The 24,490-nt window shown below is 39.9% G+C and overlaps 1 protein-coding gene across 5 annotated transcripts in view; it reads right to left on the bottom strand.

The window, feature by feature from the left end:
• Positions 1-24,490, bottom strand: part of MAGI3 (membrane associated guanylate kinase, WW and PDZ domain containing 3) — a 194,052-nt gene that overhangs the window by 70,057 nt on the left and 99,505 nt on the right. For all 5 annotated transcript variants that reach the window (XM_074977889.1, XM_074977890.1, XM_074977892.1 and 2 more), the window contains exons 3-7: positions 14,334-14,453; positions 10,005-10,214; positions 9,083-9,257; positions 6,469-6,548; positions 707-764 (exon numbers count right to left, since the gene is read on the bottom strand). In XM_074977889.1, the coding sequence (XP_074833990.1) occupies positions 707-764; positions 6,469-6,548; positions 9,083-9,257; positions 10,005-10,214; positions 14,334-14,453 (643 nt within the window). The remainder of the gene's footprint in view (positions 1-706; positions 765-6,468; positions 6,549-9,082; positions 9,258-10,004; positions 10,215-14,333; positions 14,454-24,490) is intronic.

Here is a 24,490-nt window from a genome sequence, read left to right as displayed (position 1 = left end):
GTTTTTCCCAAGAAGTGCTAATATTTTCAAATCTCTGCTAATCCTTCTCTTGATTGAAGGTGGTTTTCCTTCAAAAAAAAGTTAGCTGAAGAAGAATGAGTAAGTCAGTCACAGTAATTTAGGGGGTTTCTGCTCTGGTGCTTTGGAGCCCCATAGATAAGGAGAGAGCAGTTTCCTGCTGGTTTGTGAATGGCAAATGTTACTGTTTTAATCAAGAAATTCTATTTTAAACCTATTTTAGAACAGAGATAAATGCTCTGATCTTTTAAAAACAGATCATGCAGTGTCTTGAATTATGACAATAACGATGTTAGGAATTGACCTCTTGGGCAAGTTATTAGTGCCAGATAGAGTTCCTGTTGTAATAAGCTTCCTTAGTTTATAAAAGAGAAGTAACATGGACAATTGTCAGGCAGCGAACCAAAGTGTATCTTAACTGTTTTTCAGGGCAGTGTTTAGTATTGCTTCCTCTTCTCCAGAGGAGATATCCGTGGGTCTCACTTTGCATGAAGGAAAGCTACATGCAAGATTATCCTACATATTAGCTTCCAGTAATAATGCACAATTTGGCCACCAGAACTGATTCTAAATTTGCACTTGATAGACAATAACTAAACAAGCTACATTATAATTTCCATTTATTGCTCCATTGTGCCTCACCCTACGTGATGTTTAAAAGAAGTGAATAATTGATGTAAATACTTACTCAACATAGTATGTTCCATATTGAGGGTCTTCGATTTTCTCCCAGCCATAAGGAAGCTCTGTAATTAAAACAGAACAATCAACAAAATTCTGCACCTTAGTGGAAAAGTATTTGAAAATGTCAAAGTTCATCTGAAAAAGCAAGAGACAAGATTATGGACTGGTTGGAAATATGACATTTATATATTCTCATGGGTTACATGCTTCCATTTCCCAGAGGGAAAATGCCCCCTGCCCCCATCCCTTTTGCTGGTCCATCTGAGGAGACTTATACTATAACAAAAAAACAACAACAAAAAAATGAAGTGCTAACTTGCAGATAGAAGCAACAAAATAGCTGAAGTAACAAAAGGAGGAAGAGACAACAAAGGTCTTATTTTACTAGGTGAAGCCAATTATAGATCAGGACTCCATGTTTGTCATGGAGGTCACGTATTCTGTGACTTCCTGAGAGAACACCATGACTTTTGCAGTGGCCAAAGTATTAAACCTCAGGGTAACTGCTGAGACAGCCTGGATCACTCTGGAGCAAATTATTTGGGAAGCTGCTACTGTGGCGGCAGCAGCAGTTAGCTGGCCCTGGGGACTGCCCAAGTAGAGATCAGGAGGGAAGCAGAAGCTGTAGCTGGCTTCCCTGAGGTTCAGTCCCAAGGCAGCAGCTGGAACGGCCAATGGACCAGAGTCTTCCCCCATTGCAGTGGTCAACTTGGCTACATCATGTTACAGAAATCTTTCAAAAGAATGGGCCAGAAAAAATAAATAAATAAATAAATAAATAAATCAATCAGGTGTCATGAGGACTGCTCTTTCAAAAGAAGGGCCCAGCAGAGCATCTACACATTTGCTTCTAAAAGAAGGTGCTCTTCTTGAAATGGGAAGAGAAGAGCGATTTCAAAAGGAGTGCCATGTTCTTTCGATTTACTTTCAAAAGAACACTTTTGGTGTGTAGATGGCTCCATGGGATCTTTCGAAAAAGCCCTCTTCTGCCACAAAAACTTTCCAAAGAACTTGCTAGTGAAGACACAGCCCCTGAGGCTTCTTCTCCCTCCCAGTGAAAAGGACAGGGCACAGTCTATGATACATTTTTTTTCTTGTCCCAGCCCTTGACTTTTATTTAAAATACCCACAATTAAACTATAACCTTAGTTATAACCAACTTCATTTGTGTACTTTTGCTTTTAACTCCCCAGTCTGCAATTAAAGGAGAATAATGTCTATGGCTGACCCATAGTTTGGAAAGAAAGAGCTAGACAACCTTTCCCAAAGGGGCACTTTCAGTCCACCTCATCCATAAAACAGTCACACTGTGCTTCCAGAAACTTCTACTGAGTGGCCTACATTCAGATCTGCAACTTCTTTGTTACTCCAGTTTTACGCACACATCCCCCTTAACTCCAGTGATTTTCAAGCCTGACCTACAGTGTCTCTTGCTACTCTACACCTAATAACCTGAATCAGAATCAAAGAGGCAGTACAGTGGTAACAAGGGCAAATGAAGATTAAGAACGTGTCATCCGCAAGCTCAGTTCCAGTTACGATGGTTATTATTTGAATCCAACTTTCAAGAGTAACACTGTGCATTGTATCCACCCAACACCTGTTACAAATCGGGACAGAAACCCATATCCTGAAAGTTGCATGAAAAACAAAAATGACACCTTTACCAAATAAACGTTCATATTGAAGCAGCGTAAAAATCAGAAAGTTCCCTTGCTTCTCAACTCCAGCCACATTTTTACAGGATGGCTTCTAGAATCAGCGTATTACTGGCTGAATTTAAGGAGCTGTCACCACAAAGGCTTGATTGTTACAGCTTTGTTACTTTAATTTGGACACAGAAATGTAAAGAGAGATGCTGTTTGAAACGAGCTCAGTTTGGAAGTTCAGACCAAATGGAAATATTGTTCCATGTGCAACGCAAATTGCCTTTTATTTTTCTTCAGATGTCTGATTATTTTGAAGGGTAAGATTTCTATGTAATTATTCTGTTTGTTGTTTGTGCCTGCTCCAGGCTTGAAGTTAACATGAGTTTTCCTCCCCACGTGGCAGCATGTTGCCAATTATGAGTATCAATATAGCTCTGCAGAACTTGATAAAAGCCCCAGTGGGACGGCTCATTTAAGTGTTGTTCATTAGGATGTCTCGCATCTCTCTCTTTAAAATCCCTTTTTTATCCCACCTTCTCTCAGTGGTGGGCTTTACATATGTTTAATAAAGCAGCAGTATGAAAAAGTGGCTCAAGATGGCTTCATTAAGAATATTTAGGAAAATGAGAGGTTATTTTCAGCCTCCCCTGAGTACCTATCATCACTTGTAACATGGGAGATGATTGCTGCAGAGGCAGATTCTCAGTACATTTTTATTTTATTGGCTGGCTACCCTGCCCCACTGACTTGCAAATGTCTGCAGGATTTGCCTGTAGGTTGATTACCAAGATTATCACGGATCAGATTCACATTGGCTGCGGCCACACTTGTCCAAAACTTCTTCAAAATGGCCATTTGGAAGATTACTAATGAGGCGCTGAACTGAATATTCAGTGCCTCATTAGAGTTAGGACGCTTCCGGCCGCAGCACTTCGAAAGCTCTGCTTTTGAACACTCGAGACTCAGCGCGGCTGCATGGGGGTCCTTTTCAAAAGGACCCCGCACCTTTCGAAATCCCCTTATTCCTCTCAGCGGAGGGGAATAAGGGGATTTTGAAAAGTGCTGAATCCTTTCGAAAAGGACCCCTGTGTCGCCGCACCAATCCGCGAGTGTTCGAAAGCAGAGCTTTCAAAGTGCTGCAGCCAGACGCGTTCTAACTCTAATGAGGCACTGAATATTCAATTCAGCGCCTCATTAGTAATCTTCCAAATGGCCATTTTGAAGAAATTTTGGACAAGTGTGGCCGCAGCCAATGTGAAATCCTGATGCAAGAGGTGAACATAAACAAGTCAGCTCTGATACTTTCTACAACCAAATTATGGCACAGACACCTTAGTTACCTCCTGCCAGAAAACCTGCCAGATCCCTGCATTATTTTAAGAAAGCCAATTGGAGTACAAAAAACTAAAAAGAATAGAAGTCTCTTGGATTTAGTGTGGAAAATAATGTATTGAAGAATTAAGTGGAAACACTGCTGGATCCCTGCTTGAGCAGTCTTAAGGAAACAGGAACGTGGATGAAATGGAAGTTGGACCATGCATTAGCAGTATCTTGAGCTGACTACAAATACAGTTTGGTATTCCCTGAAGCCCTGAACAGGCTAGACCAACATTATTTCAGGCAAGTCACAGATTCACTCTCTCAATCACCAAACTGGTATCTATGGGAACCCCTCTAATTTGGCACCCTCAGAAACTGCCCTGTGCCAAACATGAAAATTTGCCTGACCATGGGAGGCCAATACTGTCTAGCAGCATTAACAAACATTTCCACTCCTTTCTGGGCTCTTAGAAGACACTTAAGGGTAAATTACAGCTAAACAACAGCACAGGACACAGAACTAGGACTGGTGGTTACAAACAGACTTTATGAGACCCTAGGAAATTTGGCCACACCCATGATAAGTGGTCATCCAGCTAACTAAAATTATGCTGGATTACAGATGTTGCCAGGATGAGAGGGTTTGGATTAGAGAGGTCTGTACAGGTTGAACAGTGATATAAGAACAGCTCAGGATTAGCATGTTTGAAAATGATTAGCTGTGGAAATTCTGTATCACGGATGAACAAGCTTCGTAACACACAGGACAAAAACTGCCGACTCTTCCTTCCCCTAACAGTGACTATAGAACAGGTCATCTTACCCATGGAACCGAAGAACCAGTTGCTATCCATGTTATTTCAAGATAACAGTTCCAATAGCACTGAATCATTACTCAGGGTCAAAATGTACCATATTTCTAACAAAATTAGGTATCTAGTTGGTACTGCAGACTGGCATTTGCCTCTTCTCTATTTAAAGGATACAATTTTGCTTGAAAAAAGAAAGCACGATGGATAAAAACTTTAACCTGGGAACCCTGCTTAAATTATGATTTGCAAACATCTGTCACTCTATAAAGCAGGAAAAGTCTGTTTGTTTCCACCCACTAAGTTTTACTGAGAGAACGCTTAACCTCTGCCACCATAGGGAGCCATGAGACAGCTGAGGAAAAATTAATTCTCCTGAGCACTTGCACATCTCAAAGATTCAGACTTCTGTTAAAAAATTACTCACATGAAACCTGACAAAAAGGGAAAGTTTAAATCAAATTAATTTCGACAGGGTTGAGATGCCAGAGGGATATAAAGAGTATAAGGATTCTTTAGATATGTTCTCATATTTTCCGGCATCTAAAATATGTAAGTATTTATATTGTATTTTAGGGCTCTATCCTAAAAGGAAATAAGACACCAATGCTTAAAACATGCAAGCGTTGCAGAGATTTTAAAATACTCCTACAATAAATCCATCTGTTATTCAGCAGTCTTGCTCCCAAGTATTTAATGTCTAGTGCTCTTGGCCCAATAAAAGGTAAATTCCTATGAAGACCATAGACACTCCCATCTCTTCAATTAAGGGCTACTGTTTACCTTAGTAGCTCTCATAAGCTACGTCTACACGTGAAGCCTACATCAAAGTAGCTTATTTCGATGTAGCAACATCGAAATAGGCTATTTCGATGAATAACGTCTACACATCCTCCAGGGCTGGCAACGTCAACATCAACGTTGTGCAGCACCACATTGAAATAGGCACTGCGAGGGAACGTCTACACATCAAAGTAGCACACACCGAAATAAGGGTGCCAGGCACAGCTGCAGACAGGGTCACAGGGCCGACTCAACAGCAAGCCGCTCCCTTAAAGGGCCCCTCCCAGACACAGTTGCACTAAACAACACAAGATCCACAGAGCCGACAACTGGTTGCAGACCCTGTGCATGCAGCATGGATCCCCAGCTGCAGCAGCAGCAGACAGAAGCCCTGGGCTAAGGGCTGCTGCACACGGTGACCATAGAGCCCCGCAGGGGCTGGAGAGAGAGCGTCTCTCAACCCCTCAGCTGATGGCCACCATGGCGGACGCCACTATTTCGATGTTGCGGGACGCGGATCGTCCACATGTGCCCTACTTTGACGTTCAGCTTCGAAGTAGGGCGCTATTCCCATCCCCTTATGGGGTTAGCGGCTTCGACGTCTCACCGCCTAACGTCGATGTTAACATCGAAATAGCACCCAACACGTGTAGCCGTGACAGGTGCTATCTCGAAGGTATTGCTGCTACTGCGAAGTAGCGTGCACCCGTAGACACGGCTATAGTATAGTATCCTCTTGCCAACAACCACCAATACCCAAAGCATTGGAGTGTGGCACAGAAGCCTCTTACTAGAATAGCTTAAGGATTCATTACTGGCAAAATCCACAAATAAGGCCCCTCAAACTAAGTCAAACTGACTAGATAGCCAGTTTTGGTCAGTAAACAAGCAAATACAGCTGATTTCTTAGGAATTCTATTTGGTTTCAGATGAATTTGACCTTGAAACAAGAACTTACATAAACTGCTATTCCAGGTTGCATTTGGAGGCACAACTGAGTTATTTGGTTAGTCTCAAGTGGCAGAAAAGAAATGAAGGCTCTGGAATAAAACTAACACCATTCTAGAAACACGTTTTGTGCCTTCAAAAACTCTACTGGTAACGTGCAGACTGGGTACCATGTGAGCCTTGTTGTCATGTAAGAAATACAACATCCAAAGCGTGCAAAAAATGTAGAAGACAAACAGAATTCTGAAACATCTCACCTCCATCCTCACAGTCTTCAGGAGCTTTGGCTTTCTTACAGAGCCGAGGATCAAGCCAAGTGGTTGTCTTGGTGTTGTGACTGTAGAATATAGGACAACTCAGTGAGGAACAGAAAAACAGAAGGAGATACAGGAGAGACGTGAAAAGATGCCCAAAACACAGGATTTAACCTGTTACACTTGGCACCTCTCTTCCTACATCTCCTTCCACATGCAAATCTTTGGTTGTAGCTCAGTGTGCCTGAAGTTGTCACCTGTCACATCAAAATGCTGCCAAAGAAAGATACCACTTAAAATAGTTACTACTACACACTGGAGGCTCGTCACTGACACGGGAAGTTACAGAGTTGCCAACATTACTTAACAGTGAAAAATATTTCTAAGGTGCATATTAACAACCACAGCCTAGACAGTTTTACTCTGAAAGTAGCAGGCTTGATGGGCATGAGGTAAGCCTAGGTTACACCTGTCAAAAAATATTAGATACCTCAATAGTCAATACAATCTGTGTATGGGGCAGAACTCAAGCGGCTCCGCAGAGCTCTGTAGCTGTACCTGAGAGTTCAGTTTAGAACAAACAGAGGCAGTGCAATAAGAACCCACTTAATACACCTGTCCCTTTTGGTTCTCATCAGAACAGACCCAAAACACAAACTTTTTCCTTGTGTGTCTTCAAAAAAATTAATTCTGGGGAATAGACAGTAGATGTTTTGTAATCTTTAAAAATGTGTTAGACACACTGATCATGAAAAGAACTTTGGGAAAGGGAATAGAGAAAAACTTGTTGAGCTACAATAGCATCTCTTAACAGTTAAAAAGTTAATACACTTGACCTTCTTTAATTAGTAAACTAGGTATGCTGTATTTTGCCAGGCCAGGGAGGCACTGTGGAGTCTGGACATGAGAGGGATAGGGATGAGGTGCTTATCTGTCACCCCACTCCCAGGGGATGCATGGCTCTGTCTACCCTGTTGCTTCTAGGCACTGCCCCCTGCTGAAAAGCAGCTCTGTGCTGTTGTTTCCCCATCTGGGGGAAGGCCACGCAGTGTTCCACAATTAGTGACACATGGGATACGGAGGTTCAAATGTACAACCTGAGTACTCCCAAAAACAAGTTTTTTTTTTTAAATCACAATATGAATATAGGTGTAAAGGATGCTACCATTCTGAATCAAAGCACACAAGAAATTGCCAGTAAGTTTGCAAGATTAGTGATTTTGTTCTTCCCATTACAAGTAGCACTTATTATACTACAGAAATATATGGTACTTGTTAACTCCAAGTCAACACAGTAATGCAAGTGAGCAGGGTTATCTAAAAGCTGGTCTATTGATCCTCTGATTATAAACCCCTTTTCTCTGGGATTTCTAACTCTGCCCTATAAATCAGCGTTAGGTAGCTCAGTCCATATGTTGTTCTCCGTATGATTTATTTTTCCACGTACAAAGTATGACAAAGCCTTCCAGACATTGATCATTGACTCTACAACAAAAAGTTAGAGGAAATCAAATACTTTTCACCTTGGAGAAAAAAATCCCTAACTTCTGCCTATGCTTAGCCTTTAGTGTGGTCTGTTACTTTATAATTCATGAAACAAAATATTACACAGTCTATGGGTTGCTTTTCATATTCCATTACATACTAGACTTCACAGGCAGAACACAGAGAATAGGGGAATCTCATGGATTACAACGAAATTGTGCACAGCAACAGTACATAAAAATAGATTTTTATTTAGGTAGCAACACACAACCTCAGCTTGACCTTCAGTATGATGCAGACTGCACACCATAATTAACCGGACTTTGTAGATGAAACCATTGTGCTTTCTCACCTAATTTATTTAGGAGACAAATAATTCTCATATTAATAGCATTTACACAAATTCTTTCCCCATCTGGATTATGTATTTTATGAAAATAAACACTTCACTTAGGTCCCTATATATGGTAGCTAAGATCCCTGTGCAAGTATCCATCTACAAAGATTGGCAGAAAGGAAAAGATACTTGCATGACAATGCTGATGACACCAAGTAGGGATACTGTGATATGCACCTCATTCCTGTAGCTTATCCCTCAGATCAAGATCCCTGTTATCACAGAATCACAGGGCTGGAAGGGACCTCAGGAGGTCATCTAGTCCAGCCCCCTGCTTCAAGCAGGATCAACCCCTACTAAGTCATCCCAGCCAGGACTTCGTCCAGCCAGGACTTAAAAACCTCAAGGGATGGAGAATCCACCACCTCTCTAGGCAACAGATTCCAGTGCTTCACCACCTGCCTGGTGAAGTAGTTTTTCCTAATATCTAACCTACACCTTACCCTCTTCAACTTCTGACCATAAGTTATCACTGACATTGTTATAATCTTCACAGGAACCACCATGAAGTCAACACACAAAACTGGTGATTTGGTGAGGATCACAGAGTGGGAACAGATTGAGACTTCAAAGCCAGAAGATGTTTTCATGCAAATACATAAGCAAATAAAAGGTGGGTAGGCAAGAAGACAAAAATGAGCAGACATTTCTCTGGATACTAATTACAGACTCTCAGAGCTCATGCATTTCAGGTAGCAAAGTTAAAGCTATAATGAATACAAAACTTCTACTTACTCTATGAAGTAGACCATGCCTGTGTCTGTGTAGGCCATCTCCCAGTTCGTGGGTAGAGGCTCTAGGCTCTCATCCCTTGACAAGTAATTTCTGAAATCCATGGAACTGCTTGTCTGGTTGTAACTAGGAACAGACTTCATCCAGTCAGAAGAATGTGAATGTCTCTCTCTGTTTTCTGAAGTTGTTTAAAGCAAAGTGTTACAGGTAAGATTTTCATGCTGCTTTGCTCACAAAGACACATCCCTTTTGTTCTCACTATAAGACAATGCCCAACATCACAGTATTTTATCTTTTTTTTTACCATTAGGTGGGATTTTTCCTGTGAACTTTAAAAAACTGAAGCGAACACAGTAAGTTCTGTTCTTCCCTTGCCAAACAGGCATCAGCCTCATACTTGTTTCAGCCTAGGCTGAAAAAAACAACAACATTGGAACAGATCAAGGCAGACTACTTACTGCATTTCCCATCAAAGGGAACATCTACACTTACTGGGAGATCGACCTGGTTAGGAGTTCGATTTCATGCACCTAGTGGGGACATGCACAATGAAACTATCAGGACCTGACAGTTGACCCCTGTACTCCTCATTAATGTGAGGAGTAAGGGAGGTCAGTGGGAGAGATTCTCCTGTTGACCTCCCTTTGTGAGGATGGCCATATAAGTCGACTGAGTAAGTCAATTCAAGCTACCTAATTGTTGTAGCTGGAACTGCATATGAAGAAGACTGACTCATGGCTAGTGTAGACCTGCCCAAAGAGAACAGCACTTGCACTGTTCCGTAGAGAATCTACACCAGTTGTGTCCAATCAGTTCTGAAGCATGTGAAAATGCTCTTATCCAAGTTAATCTGAAAATTTTGGAGCGAAGATTTGGTTGATTAAAATGTTGACTGCCATTAGGAATTTCTCCCGTTGTTACACACCTGTACCACCACTGCCATTAAGTGCTTCCTTCTCTTCCTCCTCTTCCTCCTCAGGGAGAGAGCTATCCATTCTTTCCATCTTGCTGACCGATGTAGTTCTTTTCCTCTGGGATTCTGCATCAAAATCATTGTCAAAAAGAACTTGATCCACTGGGTCTGGCTGAAAGGGACTGGGTTCTGCCGGAGGCTTTGGGGTACCATAGAAGTTACCTGGAATTAAGCAGCAGATCTATTTAGAAGCAGTAGTATCTGCTGAAGATCGCTATGCTCACAGAAATCACAGTACATATTCTACTGACACAATGTCATAGTTTGTTGGAATACCTGAATGAAAATATAATTTACTACAGTATTTAAGAAATTGGCATTATCAGTTAAGTGATGAATGTTCAAAGACTAATTTACAGCTTCACTTTTTCTGCTAATGCTCTCATTCTGCATTTGGGTATAAATGCATTTACTTATAAATTTGCTGCTCTACATGGGTTTCCAAATCAAGAGACTGATTTGTCCTGTTACTTTGCGTTCACAAATGTTCCAGAGACTAACAACAGATCTTGGTAGGAGTAAAGTGGGGGGTTACTATGAAAAAATCAGAATAATTTTTGTTCTAATGTACAGCATATAGTAATTAACTAATCGGGAGTAAAATGAAGCCTGTAGGCAGCTTAAAGCTAACAAGGATTTTTTTTTCCTGATATGTGAAATATCTATTTGAACAAAAGCAATTTAAAAAAACTGATTTCTTAGCGCTGTAGTCAAGTTTTCAGCTGATTATTTGCTTACCTAATATAGCTATTAATAAATCAATTCAGTGTTGAATTATACCCAAGAAAACCAAAAACACTGATTCTAATATGTTACATATGTTAAGGATCAGCTTCCCTCCTCCGCCCCCAATAAAATAAATACTCATACAGAATTTAAATAACTGGCTGTCTTCTCTTCATTAGTCCTATGATTTTAACCAGAGTGTTGAGCACAGAGTTTAGCTGGGTTAGCATTTGGTAATTTATTTAATATTTTATCCAGTCAAAACAAAATCTATATTCCAATATCATTAAGGATCAGACTTAAATGGGGGTTAAGGTGAAAGCTTTGAGTAAGCCTGGCTTGTGAGGTCTAGTTGCTGAGGTGCTCTCCAGATCCCGGACAATTGTGTATACTTATGTGCTGAAAAACCACAGCACAATTGGAAGAGCTTGGATTCGAGAGACTAATTTTTCTTTGTTTGACAGAAATATACATTTATTTTATTTTTCATATTAGTGCAGGATTAAACTTTACAAAAATGTCCAATAAATCATAATAGTACTTTAGAAATGCCATCATTTGCGCAGAGAAGGTTTCACACAATTTCTAGTACGCATTTATTCTAGAAGCAGCTTCAGTCACTGATGTAATCACTTGAAATTTTTCACGAAATCAGTATTAATACAGATTATGTAAATTCCAGTGCATAAAAGTAGCTTTTTACTTCAATAGTTTTCATGGAATATTTTGTGCGTGTGTGTATGTTTTACAGAGAGGCAGGCAGGCAGGCAGGCAGGCATGCCAGATTTTTATTGAAAGAAACAAACAACATGAATTAAGGTTATCTAGACTAAGATGTTTTAAATATATTCTAAAAAATCCAAAACTAAAATTAATAAGTTTGTTCCCACTTAGAAACCTTCAGCACCAGGTTTTAACCCAGAAGAAAACTTCTGAGGAGCCAGGTTATTATGTTCTACATAAAAGATTACATTTGAGACGCTGATTTAGCTACTGTAGTTATCTTCAAAAACAGAGTTTATGTCCCTCTTCAGTAACAGTTTTCACCAAGAAGGGTGAGGGTGACTGGATACCCAACAGTTAATGACAGTGAAAATGGGGTAGGTTCAAAAACTAAAGCTGGGAAGGAAAAAGTTAAAAATTACTTAGAAAATGTAAATGGTCTTCAAGTCACCAAGGCCTGATCAAAGGCATCCTAGAACGCTCAAGAACAGACTGGGGAGATATTTGAGCCATTGGATATTATTTTTGATAAGACATGGAAGAGAGGCGAGATTCCAGAAGCCTAGAAAAGGACAAATATAGTGCCCATCTATAGAAAGGGGAATAAGGACAACACAAGAATTACAGACAAGTCATCTTAACTTCTGTACCAAGATAGATAATAAAGCAAATAATTACGCAATCCATTTACAAACATCAAGAAGATAAGGTGGTCAGTAACAGTCAGCATGGATTTGTCAAGAACAAATCATGTCAAACCAACCTGACCGCTTTCTTTGATGACATAACAAGCCTTTGAGATAAGGGGAAGCAAATATGGTATATCTAGACTTCAGTAAGTTATTTGATTTAGTCTTGCATGAACTTCTCCTAAGTGGGAAACGTAACCTAGATGGAGCTACTATAAAGGTGGGTGCATAACTGGTTGGATAAGCATTTCCAGTTAAAAAGAGACACTGAAGACAATTAAGATTGCAGAAATTTTATGCAATAGAAGTCAGGAGACTGTATATCCAAATGGGGAAGAACTTATAATTACAAGTACAAAATGTGTAAGGGTCCTTAAAGGACTTACATATGCTTGGACAATTTCCTAATTCAGGTTTTGATTCTGTAATCTGATTTGTGCATTTGGAAGACCTTGTTGACGACAGAAGACCAATTCTTTGACTCACAGATCAGAGTTAACAGTAGCTATGACAATATCATGTGTGCTTCCACAGCTATTTAATTAAGAAGAGGATAGCTTACATGGGAAGGCCGTGATTTGTACTCTTCTACCAAAGAAGCACCTTTATGTATACATGCACATACATGTTTATAATGTATTAGATCAAGGTTAGCTGACATTTAGATAATGCTTCAGTGATCCAACACACCAAGTCATAACATGATGAGCAAGATCAAATGCTAGGACTGCAGGGAAGGCAGCCATACGGAGAGGGACTGCCAGCAGCTTCCAGGCCAAGGCTTTCTACAGAGACCAAGATGCCATAGTTTTCCTGGTGTTGGCTTGGGGGCTAGTGCGCTGTGCTTCCCACTGCTTCATTTCCTGCCTGCAGTCTCCTTGAAGGGAGTGGCACTACATACTTATGTCATGTGTGATCCCTGTGTGCAGGCAAGTTCGCCTGTCTGTAGCCTAAAAAGCAGCAATGGGATGGATGGGCCAAGTACTGACTGCAGGCAGGTTTGGGGGTGACAGCCAGAACTGGCAGGCCCCACCTAACATTTTCTTCCCTGGCAGCAGCCACACAAACCAACTTGCAGGTGGGGTCCTCCTTCAAAAAGTCACTATAAAGCAGTATACTGTTGCAAATACTCAGATACTGTTGGCACTTATGCTAATCAGAGGGGACTGGTTGTCATTAACTGGAGGCTGATAGTGTCAGGATTGCTATTAACTGGAATCTCCTGTATTTAAATTTTAATTGACAAAGTCAGGAGTTAGTGATGAAAGCTAAAAATCAAATGTAGAGAAGTGTTCTTATTGGAGAGACTTTTCTTAATTACAACCACCAATCAAAACAACCACGATAGTAATAAAAACAAAGCTAGCAATTCATTAGGATAGCTTTTAGCAAATATTATCCTAAAATACTAAAAGTGGAAAGGTGACATAAGAGGATTATTAATTAGAAACTTTTAGAAAAACTTCATCATAAATTTCATAACAACCAAAAATTAATGCCACAGAAAATTTTCCACACACAGTCTAGAGCAGAAGTCAAGGAAACATATGTACAAGATTTTAGAATGACTGTAAAGCACAATGGTATGCAAAGGCAACAAGTGTTAAAGTGAACTGAACACCTGCCAGGACACATGGGTCCTACGACTGGGTCCCTATCTAAGGGTGAGCTGGGAAAAGACAACCACTTTGTTCCACAGTTACCTCATCAATATAATTTGGATAACAGCGCTTTGCAAGGGTACAGAACCAGTATCTACTCTTCAGGAGTATAAGGATCTAAATTTAGGACTTGGCTAAATTAAAAATACTGTAGCGGCATGCGCACCACTGTAGCACTCTAATACAGATGCTACTTACGCCAATGGGGACAAATCTCATTCATGTAGATGCCCTACTCCCCCCGCCCACACAACCCCCAGGAAATAGTAGTTACTGAATAGAAGCCCTTCCACCAACACACTGCTGTCTACACCTGGCGTTAGGTCGGTGTACCTAAGTCAGAATTACGGCACACCTTTGAATGACAATTATACTGACATACATTGCTAGTTTAGAGCATGCCTGAGACAAAAAGAATGAGGACTAACACCATCAAATTCCTCAAACTGTGTAGGTTTTTATGTTCCTATTGTGTGACATACCATCATACGTTCCACTTTCTAGCAAGGCTCCACTTTCTTCCAATGCTTTAAACTGCTCAACAGGAATGAAATTGTAGTCCACCCCTGGGACCTCTCCACCCCTCGGAGCCCGTGTAGTGCCTGAAAAACAAAGCAACAACTGTTGTATGGTTTGTCTTGTGCTGTTGATTTACAAAAATACTCTCTCTTGCAGAATTCAACATAAAAAGAAACAGTGGGTATTTTAAGCTTTGCACAGCTACAGTACTATTTGGGCAAGATAAAGATCAGAACAGTCTCATGAAAGTGAACACTCCAGTATGTGAAACTAGGTCAATAAATTATGCAGGAATAAGAAAGGGTATTTTAAGAAGAAATAGAAGGCCTCATAAATTTATTAAATCTAGTGTTATGAAGGGCATGCAAAAAGAAATTTTGATACCAGCATTTAAACTTCCTAAAAACTAACATTCAAATCCCAAAACATTAGCACCTTGATTTTATGAATGCCATCCTGATCATCAGCCAGTTACAGGAATCCTTTTTCCCCAACTGAGGGGCAAAAAAACCACCACTCACATATCTAAAGTTATGTCTCTGACGAACAAGTCTACATCCTTTCACATTCTGATGTCTGCAAAACATGGGGCATCATTTTGCGCTATTATGAACAACAAAAAAGCAATAGTGCTCACAATTCCCCAACTTACTTCTGGTTATTCTACCTTTCTTCTATTATTCAGGGTCCAGTTGCACGTGCATCATAAGCTCCCATGTTAAGATTTCATTATTAACACAAACAATTGTTCATTGCTCTGCGTTATTTTGGGGATATAGTTTATACATATTTCTAACATTCTTATGGTCATGGCAATTTTTCTGGACAAATCATGTAAATCCATAAATGAAATATTCCCCCCACTATCAGATGCTTTTTGCTCCCTGTAACAGCTCAAAAGCTATGGTTACACTAGCAAGTTTTGCCAACAAAACCCCAGTTTTGTCAACAAAACTTATACGTATACACACAAAACACGGTTTGTTGCAAGTATCTCAACACCACAGTAAATTTGCTGGCAGTGTTCTGCCTCAAAGCTTTGACACATAATGCTGCTGTTGACAGATTTTGTAAACAAAAAAGCTGTGTGGACGCCCTGGGTGGGGGGAAGGGGAGGGGAGAGGAGTTGTCAGCCCTTCTCTCGAGAGACAGGGCATCCACAACAATGGGTAGCCCTGTCTGCTGTGCTTCTGGGCACCTGTTTTGTCTGGCTGTTCTGTCAACAAAGGAGAGCTCTCCTGATTTGCTTGTGTGCGTGGCTGCACTCTGTCGACATAAGTTTTGTTGGGAAATTTCTGTCAACTTAGTGCTGTAGTGTAACCAAAATGCATGAAATAATTTTTTAAATCAATGTCAAATTATGCAAATAAGGTGAACTTTATCTTGCTGAGATAGTTCTTTCAAGGGCAGGAATGGTGTCCCTAGCCTCTGTCAGAAGCTGAGAATGGAATACATGGGAGGTATCACTTGATGACTGCCTACTCTATTCATTCCCTCTGAGGCACCTGACCTCGGCCACCATCAGAAGACAGGATAATGAACTAGATGGATCCCTGGTCTGATCCAATATGGCTATTCTTAAGGTCTGTTAAGCACATAATGAAGGTATGCCACAGAAGCTGCAAGCTGAGAGGCCACACAGAAGGACCTGTGCATGCTGTGGAGGGATATCTACACCAGCTCAGAGAATGCCAAAGGGCAGCCACATCTTCATAGTCACCAGCTCTGGTACTCAATACAAATGATGCGAAGGAACTAAGGGCCTAGTTCTAGCATACAGGCTAAGTAGTAGCCATTTTAGCAAGGACAGTAGGTTGCACTATAGCTGTGAAACTGACATGGGCAACAAGAACATGCATTTTCTTATCACCTACAAAACTGTTTCCACAAGTGTGGCACACGTCATCACCCACATACTTGAAAGGATTTCAAGAGGTATGCAGCAGAAAATACATGACTAAAAATCAAGAAATAAGTACTGGGACAGCACTGGGAGAGAGGGTATGTTCATAAGGCCAAAGTCCCAAAAGGGGTACACAAATGTTCTAAATTTGGGAAACTCTGGCATGGCACATGGGATAACTGTCTACCTTCATTTCTAATGAACCCAGAGCAGTTTTAAAATACTAGCGTATCATATTTGACTTTCATTATATGTTTTGACATGCATCTTACCTCCATCTATTAAATGAAAAAGGCTTTTGATCTTAAACTGAGTGTAGAACTAAAGTGGAAATATCTTAAGAATAAAAACACATGGACTTTTATGAAGTAATTCATCCAAAATATTCAAATAGTTTAAAGTTAACATGATTCAATATGGAAGATACAGCCAACTGAAAATAACTTCTGCCCTTCAGTATATCACTGTCACGAATTCCCTCAAAGTATTTTAACATGTCTAAAATGAAAATTAGTTACTGTTTTTGTGCCCGTATGACAAAGAATGCCTATGAAACAAGCAATCCTTTGCTCCCCGCCACCAGTGAGCAATTACTTTCTCATCTCATGCTTTTGTCTAGATTAACAAGCATTACTGGCAGACATTTAATACAATTCATAGTAAATGTGATGACAGTGTAGACTTTATACAACACTATTTAAAAGTTTGACACCATGCAAAACGTGCTCTATTACTGTACATAAATTGAAGACAGAAGTTAAGGGCTTGTCTACCATAGAATCATAGAATGCTAGGACTGGAAGGGACCTTGAGGTCATCGAGTCCAGCCCCCTCCCTCATGGCAGGATCAAGTACTGTCTAGACCATCTCTGATAGACATTTATCTAATCTGTTCTTAAATATCTCCAGAGATGGAGATTCCACAACCTCCCTAGGCAATTTATTCCACTGTTTGACCACCCTGACAGTTAGGAACTTTTTCCGAATATCCAACCTAAGCCTCCTTTGCTGCAGTTTAAGCCCATTGCTTCTTATTCTATCCTGAGAGGCCAAGAAGAACAAGTTTTCTCCCTCCTGCTTATGACACCCTTTTAGATACCTGAAAACCGCTATCATGTCCCCCCCTTAATCTTCTTTTTTCCAGACTAAACAAGTCCAATTCATTCAGCCTTTCTTCAGAGATCATGTTTTCTAGACCTTTGATCATTCTTGTTGCTCTTTGCTGGACCCTTTCCAATTTCTCCACATCTTTCTTGAAATGCAGTCCCCAGAACCGGACACAATACTCCAACTGAGGCCTAACTAGCGCAGAGCAGAGCTGAAGAATGACTTCTCGTGTCTCTTTCACAACACACCTGCTAATGCATCCCAAAATCATGCTTGCTTTTTTTGCAACAGCATCACACTGTTGACTCATATTTAGCTTGTGGTCCACTATAACCTCTAGATCCCTTTCTGCCACGCTCCTTCCTAGACAGCAACTTCCCATTCTGTACGTGTGAAACTGATTGTTCCTTCTGAAGTGGAGCACTTCGCATTTGTCTTTGTTAAACCTCATCCTGTTTACCTCAGACCATTTCTCTATTTGTCCAGATCATTTTGATCCTATCCTCCAAAGCAGTTGCAACCCCTCCTATCTTGGTATCATCTGCAAACTTAATAAGCAAACTTTCTATGCCAATATCTAAATCGATGAAGATATTGAACAGAACTGGTCTCAATGCGGAACCCCACTCGTTATACCTTTCCAGCAAGATTCAGAACCATTAATAACTACTCCGAGTATGGTTATCCAGCCAGCTTTGCACCCACCTTACAGTAGCCCCATCTAAGTTGCATTTGTCTAGTTTATTGATAAGAATATCATGCGAGACCATATCAAACGCCTTATCAAAGTCTAGGTATACCACATCTACTGCTTCTCCTTCATCCACAAGGCTCATTATCCTACCAAAGAAAGCTCTCACATTGGTTTGACAGGATTTGTTCTTCACAAATCCATGCTGGCTGTTCCCTATTAGCTTACCACTTTCCAAGTGTTTGCTGATTACCTTAATTACTTGTTCTATTATCTTTCCTGGCACAGAAGTTAAACTGACTGGTCTGTCGTTTCCTGTGTTGTTCCTATTCCCCCTTTTCATAGATGGGCACTATATTTGCCCTTTTCCAGTCTTCTGGAATCTCTCCTTTCTTGCATGATTTTCCAAAGATGCTAATGGCTCAGATACCTCCTCTATCAGCTTCTTGAGTAGTCGAGGATGCATTTCATCAGGCCATGGTGACTTGCAAACATCTAACTTTTATGTTATTTTTAACTTTATTTTATTTTATCTTCTAAACCTACCCCTTTCCCACTAGCATTCACTATGTTAGGCATTCCTTCTTCAGACTTCTCGGTGAAGACAAAAACAAAGAAGTCATTAAGCATCTCTGCCATTTCCAAGTCTCCTGTTACTGTTTCTCCCTCCTCACTGAACGATGGGTCTACCCTATCCTTGGTCTTCCTCTTGCTTCTCATATATTCATAAAAAGTCGTCTTGTTTCCGTTTGTGCCTGTAGCTAATTTGAGCTCATTTTGTGCCTTTGCCTTTCTCTTTCTAATCTTGCCCCTGCATTCCTGTGTTGTTTGCCTATATTCAGCCTTTGTAATTTGTCCTAGTTTCCATTTTTCATATGATTCCTTTTTTTTACTTTGAGATCATGCAAGGTCTCCTGGTTAAGCCAAGGCAGTCTTTTGCCATATTTTCTATCTTTCCTACCCGACACAATAGCTTGCTTTTGGGCCCTTAATAACGTTCCTTTGAAAACCTGCCAACTCTCCTTCGTCATTTTTCCCCTCAGTCTTGCTTCCAAGGGGCCCTACCTATCAGCTCTGAGTTTACCAAAATCTGCCTTCCTGAAATCCACTGTCTCTATTTTGCTGTTCTCCCTTTGACTCTTCCTTAAAATTGTGAACTCTATGATTTCATGATCACTTTCACCCAAGCTGCCTTCCACTTTCAGATTCTCAGTCAATTCCTCCCTATTTGTTAAAATCAAATCTAGGACAGCTTCCCCCGCCAGTAGGTTTTTCAACCTTCTGAAATAAAAAGTTGTCTCCAGTGCAGTCCAATAACTTATTGGATAGTCTGTGTGTCGCTGTGTTAGTTACCCAACGTATATCTGGATAGTTGAAGTCCCTCATCACCACCAAATCCTGGTCCCTGGATGGATGATTGTTGTTTAAAAAAAAAAAAAAGCCTCATCCACCTCTTCCCACCTAGGTAGGTGGCCTGTAGTAGACTCCCAGTAGGACATCATTCTTGTTTTTTACCCCTTTTAGCTTAACCCAGAGACTCTCAACACATCCGTTTCCTGTGTCCATCTCCACCTCAGTCCAAGTGTGTAGATTTTTAATATATAACACAACACCTCCTCCCTTTTCCCCATCTATCCTTCCTGAGCCAGGTGTACCCTTCCATACCAACACTCCAATCATGCCTATTATCCCCATGTCTATACTTATTAGAAGGTCAGTGCGCTGCTATCAATCTTCCGGAGTTTGATTTAGCGTGTCTGATGAAGACGCAGCAAAAATCAACCTTTCTGGGCTGAGCTGTTGACCCCTGTACTCCACACTATCGCATGGAGTAAGGGATGTTGATATGAGATGACAGAGGTTCGGACTACACTGGGGAAGTAAGTCGATTCAGATATGACAATTCTAGCTACACAAATCCCGTAGCTAGAACTGTTTATCTGAAATCAGTTTATTTCCCTAGTACAGACTTACCCTGGCTGTGTCTACACTACAAAAATTACTTCAAAAGTAGAACTTCGAAGTTGAGCGTCTACACATGCCCTATTTCCAAGTAGGGCACAAATCATTACCAGGAATGACTAAGGACTTTGAAGTTGGGCTCCCTACTTTGAAGTTAACTCCTAAGTAAAGGAAAATGTCTGTAGACTCTCTCCTGGCTACTTGGAAGTAGCGCCTAACTTCGAAGTTAGTTCCTTGCATAGACACACCCCTTAAGTTTTATCCAATCCAGTGGTAACTAAGTATGTGAGGGAATGTATGCTGAAACACAACATTAAATGTTAAATCACTTGAACTTCTTGAAATGCTTCCTTAACTAAAGATTTTTAAAGTACACAGCACAACAAATTAAGTACGGAAAAACAGCAACAATCTAGAAAGACACCATCCCAGATCAGAATAAATATACAGTAAGTGAAAATAGCAGTAAAGGATAGTATGAGATTTCAATGAGATCTACTTCCCTGCCAAAAATAAGATTCATTAGTGAACCTGAGTTTTTAGTTTAATTTCTACTTAATCAAAAGGAAAAGGCCTCCTCATTTCACTTATATCACTAGGGTCTCTTGATTTTACAGGGAAAGGAGAGATGTAGTTCACTCACACTATTCACAGCTCAATGAATTTTCTACCCATTCTTAATGAGTTTTCTAATTAATGTTTTTTCTTTCCTCAAATTATTCGCCTATTATACCAGTGGCTCCCATTCTGCAATGATCTTATTTATACACGTGGGTGCTCCTAATTTTTCAATGTGTAGCATTAACAAAGCAAACTTATGGCTGACAAGAGTTACCTTGTGAGTAACCATTAATGAGAATAAAAACACATTGTAATAATTAAAATTACTTGAATGTAACTTTCTGTGAAGCATTATTTAAAGAATAAAATAGAGCTCTAGAGTGCAGGCCTACACGAGCATACAAGCACACACTGTTTAAAAGATGAGAAAATAGGAATTAACAAGGAAGCATCTTGCTATGATGATGGGAGGAAGATGAGTTTAGAAATTACAAATTACAGTAAGAGAAAGACAGGCGAGAAAAGATGGAGGATGAGGTGACCTGAAGAATAAACGTTCACACATGCTGAGAGCCTAGCAGATTTACTGTACAGAAATTGGAGACTTGGGCCAAAAAAATATTAAGAGATTTTGAGGCTGAGGATGTTCTAGAATAGCTGTATATAGTCTGCCACCATTATGATGATGTATCATCTCCTTAATGTACTTGGAATGCTCTTGGGAATTCAGTAATGAGTGAAGTCACTAAAAATGCAAAATTGACTTCTGACCACCTTTTACATAATAGGGTTGGATCTAATTTATTTTGGTCTTTATAGTCATTTGCATGCCTGTACACTATATTAGATGAATTCACTTCTACTTTTATATTTCAAAATGAGAATTAAGTGTGTAAATCAGTATGGAACCTGGACTTCGATGAGTCTTGGCCACTGCATGATTCTTCCTCTGAGCAAACAGTGCTGCCTAGCAACAGACAAACTTTCAAAGCAATCTAGCAAACTGGTTATGCTAGTTTCAGAAACTGTCAAAATGTGCCAGTCATGCAAACAAGAAAGTTCTTGTTAAGATAAGCAAGGATAGCAGCAATTCATTATTCTATACCATCTAGTTTAACCTCAACAATCTTTTAAAAACTAGTCAATTTTACTCCAAAGAACAACGTCAACAGTACTATCATTATGTGAACCTCATTTCTTCATTGTTCCCCTCCCACGAATATGGCCTGCTGGTTATTTTTAAACTCATTTTCTCAGAAGATTAAATGGATATTTTACTTTCCATGGTGTAAGTCCTGGGCATGCTGGATGTTAGAAAAATCAGTGTTCAAAGACACAAACCATCAACTACACTGGTCACAAAACAGCTAAATAAAAAATTATGCCTAAAGCTACCAATGACAAAAATGCTGTAAACATTAAAGTAATAAATTCTAAGGCAAGAAAAGACCACTGTGATAGTCTGACCAACTCTATGACATAGGCTCACATGGCTCTTCTCTGAACCCTTCCACTTAAAACTCTTTTCTGAATTGTGAGCATTAGAACTGGTCACAGTATTCTAGCAGCCATTACACCAGAGCAAATATGGTAGTAAAGGAACTTTTCTTCTTGGGACTCCTGTTTGTACACCCCAGTGTCCCATTAGTTCTTTTGAGCACCATGTCACAACTGGGAGATCATGTTCAGCTGGTTATCTACCATAACATGCAAATATATTTTTCAGATTCAACATTTATATACATAGTACCCCTTGTTTATGTATGGTCTACATTCTTTACTCCTATGTATACATTTACATATGTTCATATTACAGTGCATGGTGTTTATGCTCAGTTTACCAAGTGGAAGGTACAGCATCACTTCTGGATAACAGAAATGCAATGGCATGGTAATGTAAAAAAGCACAATTCAGACAGGAATTTCAGTAATTGCTAGGATGTCCTTTAAACTGATAGATACCCACTGGTAAGCTAAACAAGTCCATATTTTTATCCAAGATGTCAGTTTGTGGTAGTTCTAAAAGCTATGATAACCCCACTGGGATCCTCCTAACTCCCTAAAAATCAGGTTGCATTTTAGAATTGCTAAATGATTTTCAATATCCACGAACATTCATATTTGTGAATAAAGATGAGGTGCCTTAGCTCTTATGCTTGGTCAGAACTGTCCTGTAGCATTCATTTAATGAATGCCATGTGTGCTCCCTACAGTACCTGTTGGCACCAGAAAGGCGTTCACTTCAGCAAAGCTTTGCCTTGGCTTGTTTGTTAAACAGTGAATTCTTGCTTCAAAACTACACTGAACACTTGGTGGTTTTTAGGCATTTTAAGTAAAACAATATTAAAATGCACCACTCCAATAAATAATTTTAAGGTAAAACATAAGAGCCAAATAATATTGTACAAGCATGCAAAAATCATGAAGTGTTTTAATCATATTTATAACCTCTGAAGCTGATCAGTGATGGGTGACTTGAATTAAACTAAATAAAAGCTATGAGGAGTCATTTTAAATGAGTAAATATCTCGTACAGCATGGCTCGAGTAAAAGAAATTGAATGGCATTATAATACAAAAAGCTGATGAGTGAAATTACAAAAATGTCTTTTTACTCAGGTTGCAGGAGCAGTAACCTGTTAATGATACCTGGTTGAAGACTTGCTAACTGGTGGGCTTTGCAGAAGGGAAAACGCTACCAGATGCCAGCGATTACAGCCCACAGGAGATTAAGGAGTGAGGCTCATCCCATGATGCCCTCTCCTTAATGCTAGCTGTGCAACTCTACTCTTTCTGTTCTATTTCAGGAAAGTTGTTTCTCTTTTTCCCAAAACATTCGGCCAGTGTTTCTCAACCATGGGTATGTGTACCCTTGGGGGTGCAATGAGGACTTCATGGGGTGCATCCACCTATCTAGGTATTTGCCTTAGTTTAAAACAAGCCACATAAACAATAGTAGTTAAGTCACAAAACAAAAAGAGCAGTGCTGTAGCACCTTAAATACTAATATCATTTATTAGTACTAATAACATTGAGAGTCCTTAAAGATGCTGCAGGGCTGCTTTTTGGTTTTGTAAAGACACAGACTAACAGATACGTCTGAGACCAGTCTGTACTATCTAAAAGTTCATTCAGACAATGACTCGTTTTTACTGCTTCATATGCCTTACGCTGAAATGTTAAGTACAATATTTCTATTCCAATTCATTTATTGGCTAATAAGATGATAGAAAGCCAGCAAGTTCTCAGTAGTAGTCTTCTGTGATATTTTTACACTGTTTTTATTTGTATTTTTAAGTGAGGCGTAACTTGGTGGCATGTAAAACAAATCTCACTTCTGCAAAGGGTACAGAAATTTGGACAGGTTGAATAGTTCAAGACCATGTTTCTCAACCAGTGGTATATGTACCCTTGGAGGTGCATAAGAGAAGTCTGGAAGTACTTTGTTTTTTAAAAAAATAAAATAAAAATTGAGAAACATTGCACTAGGCCATGCTACAATTTCGCCCTTCATCCCACTAATTTCAGGTTTAGACACCTTACAATTGCACTCCTAACTTCCCCTTTGCATTCCACTGCATTATTTTCCAATAGGGTGTACTTCCTCACAAACAGCATTTCTACAATTGGACCTTCTGTTCCATGCCCTTCCCATTTTCTGCAACTACCAGTGGCCACCTGGTGGTCTTAATCTCCCCTTTATGCAAAGTTAGAAAACTGCCTAGGTAGCATGTATGTGCACGTGAGAGAGATTAACAAAAATCCATGGTGAGCATTATATTACACTAATTACAGTAACAATGTCTCACTCCTCCCTACTCTTACTCTGACATTACATTGTTATCTACTGCATTCTGTAATAGATTTCAATCGGTGGTACCAACGAATTTAAAAGAA

Source organism: Carettochelys insculpta, chromosome 26 (assembly GCF_033958435.1).
Source record: "Carettochelys insculpta isolate YL-2023 chromosome 26, ASM3395843v1, whole genome shotgun sequence".
Taxonomy (NCBI): Eukaryota; Metazoa; Chordata; order Testudines; family Carettochelyidae; genus Carettochelys; species Carettochelys insculpta.
Note: the sequence above shows the minus strand (reverse complement) of the source record. Positions and strands in the feature narration are given on the sequence as shown.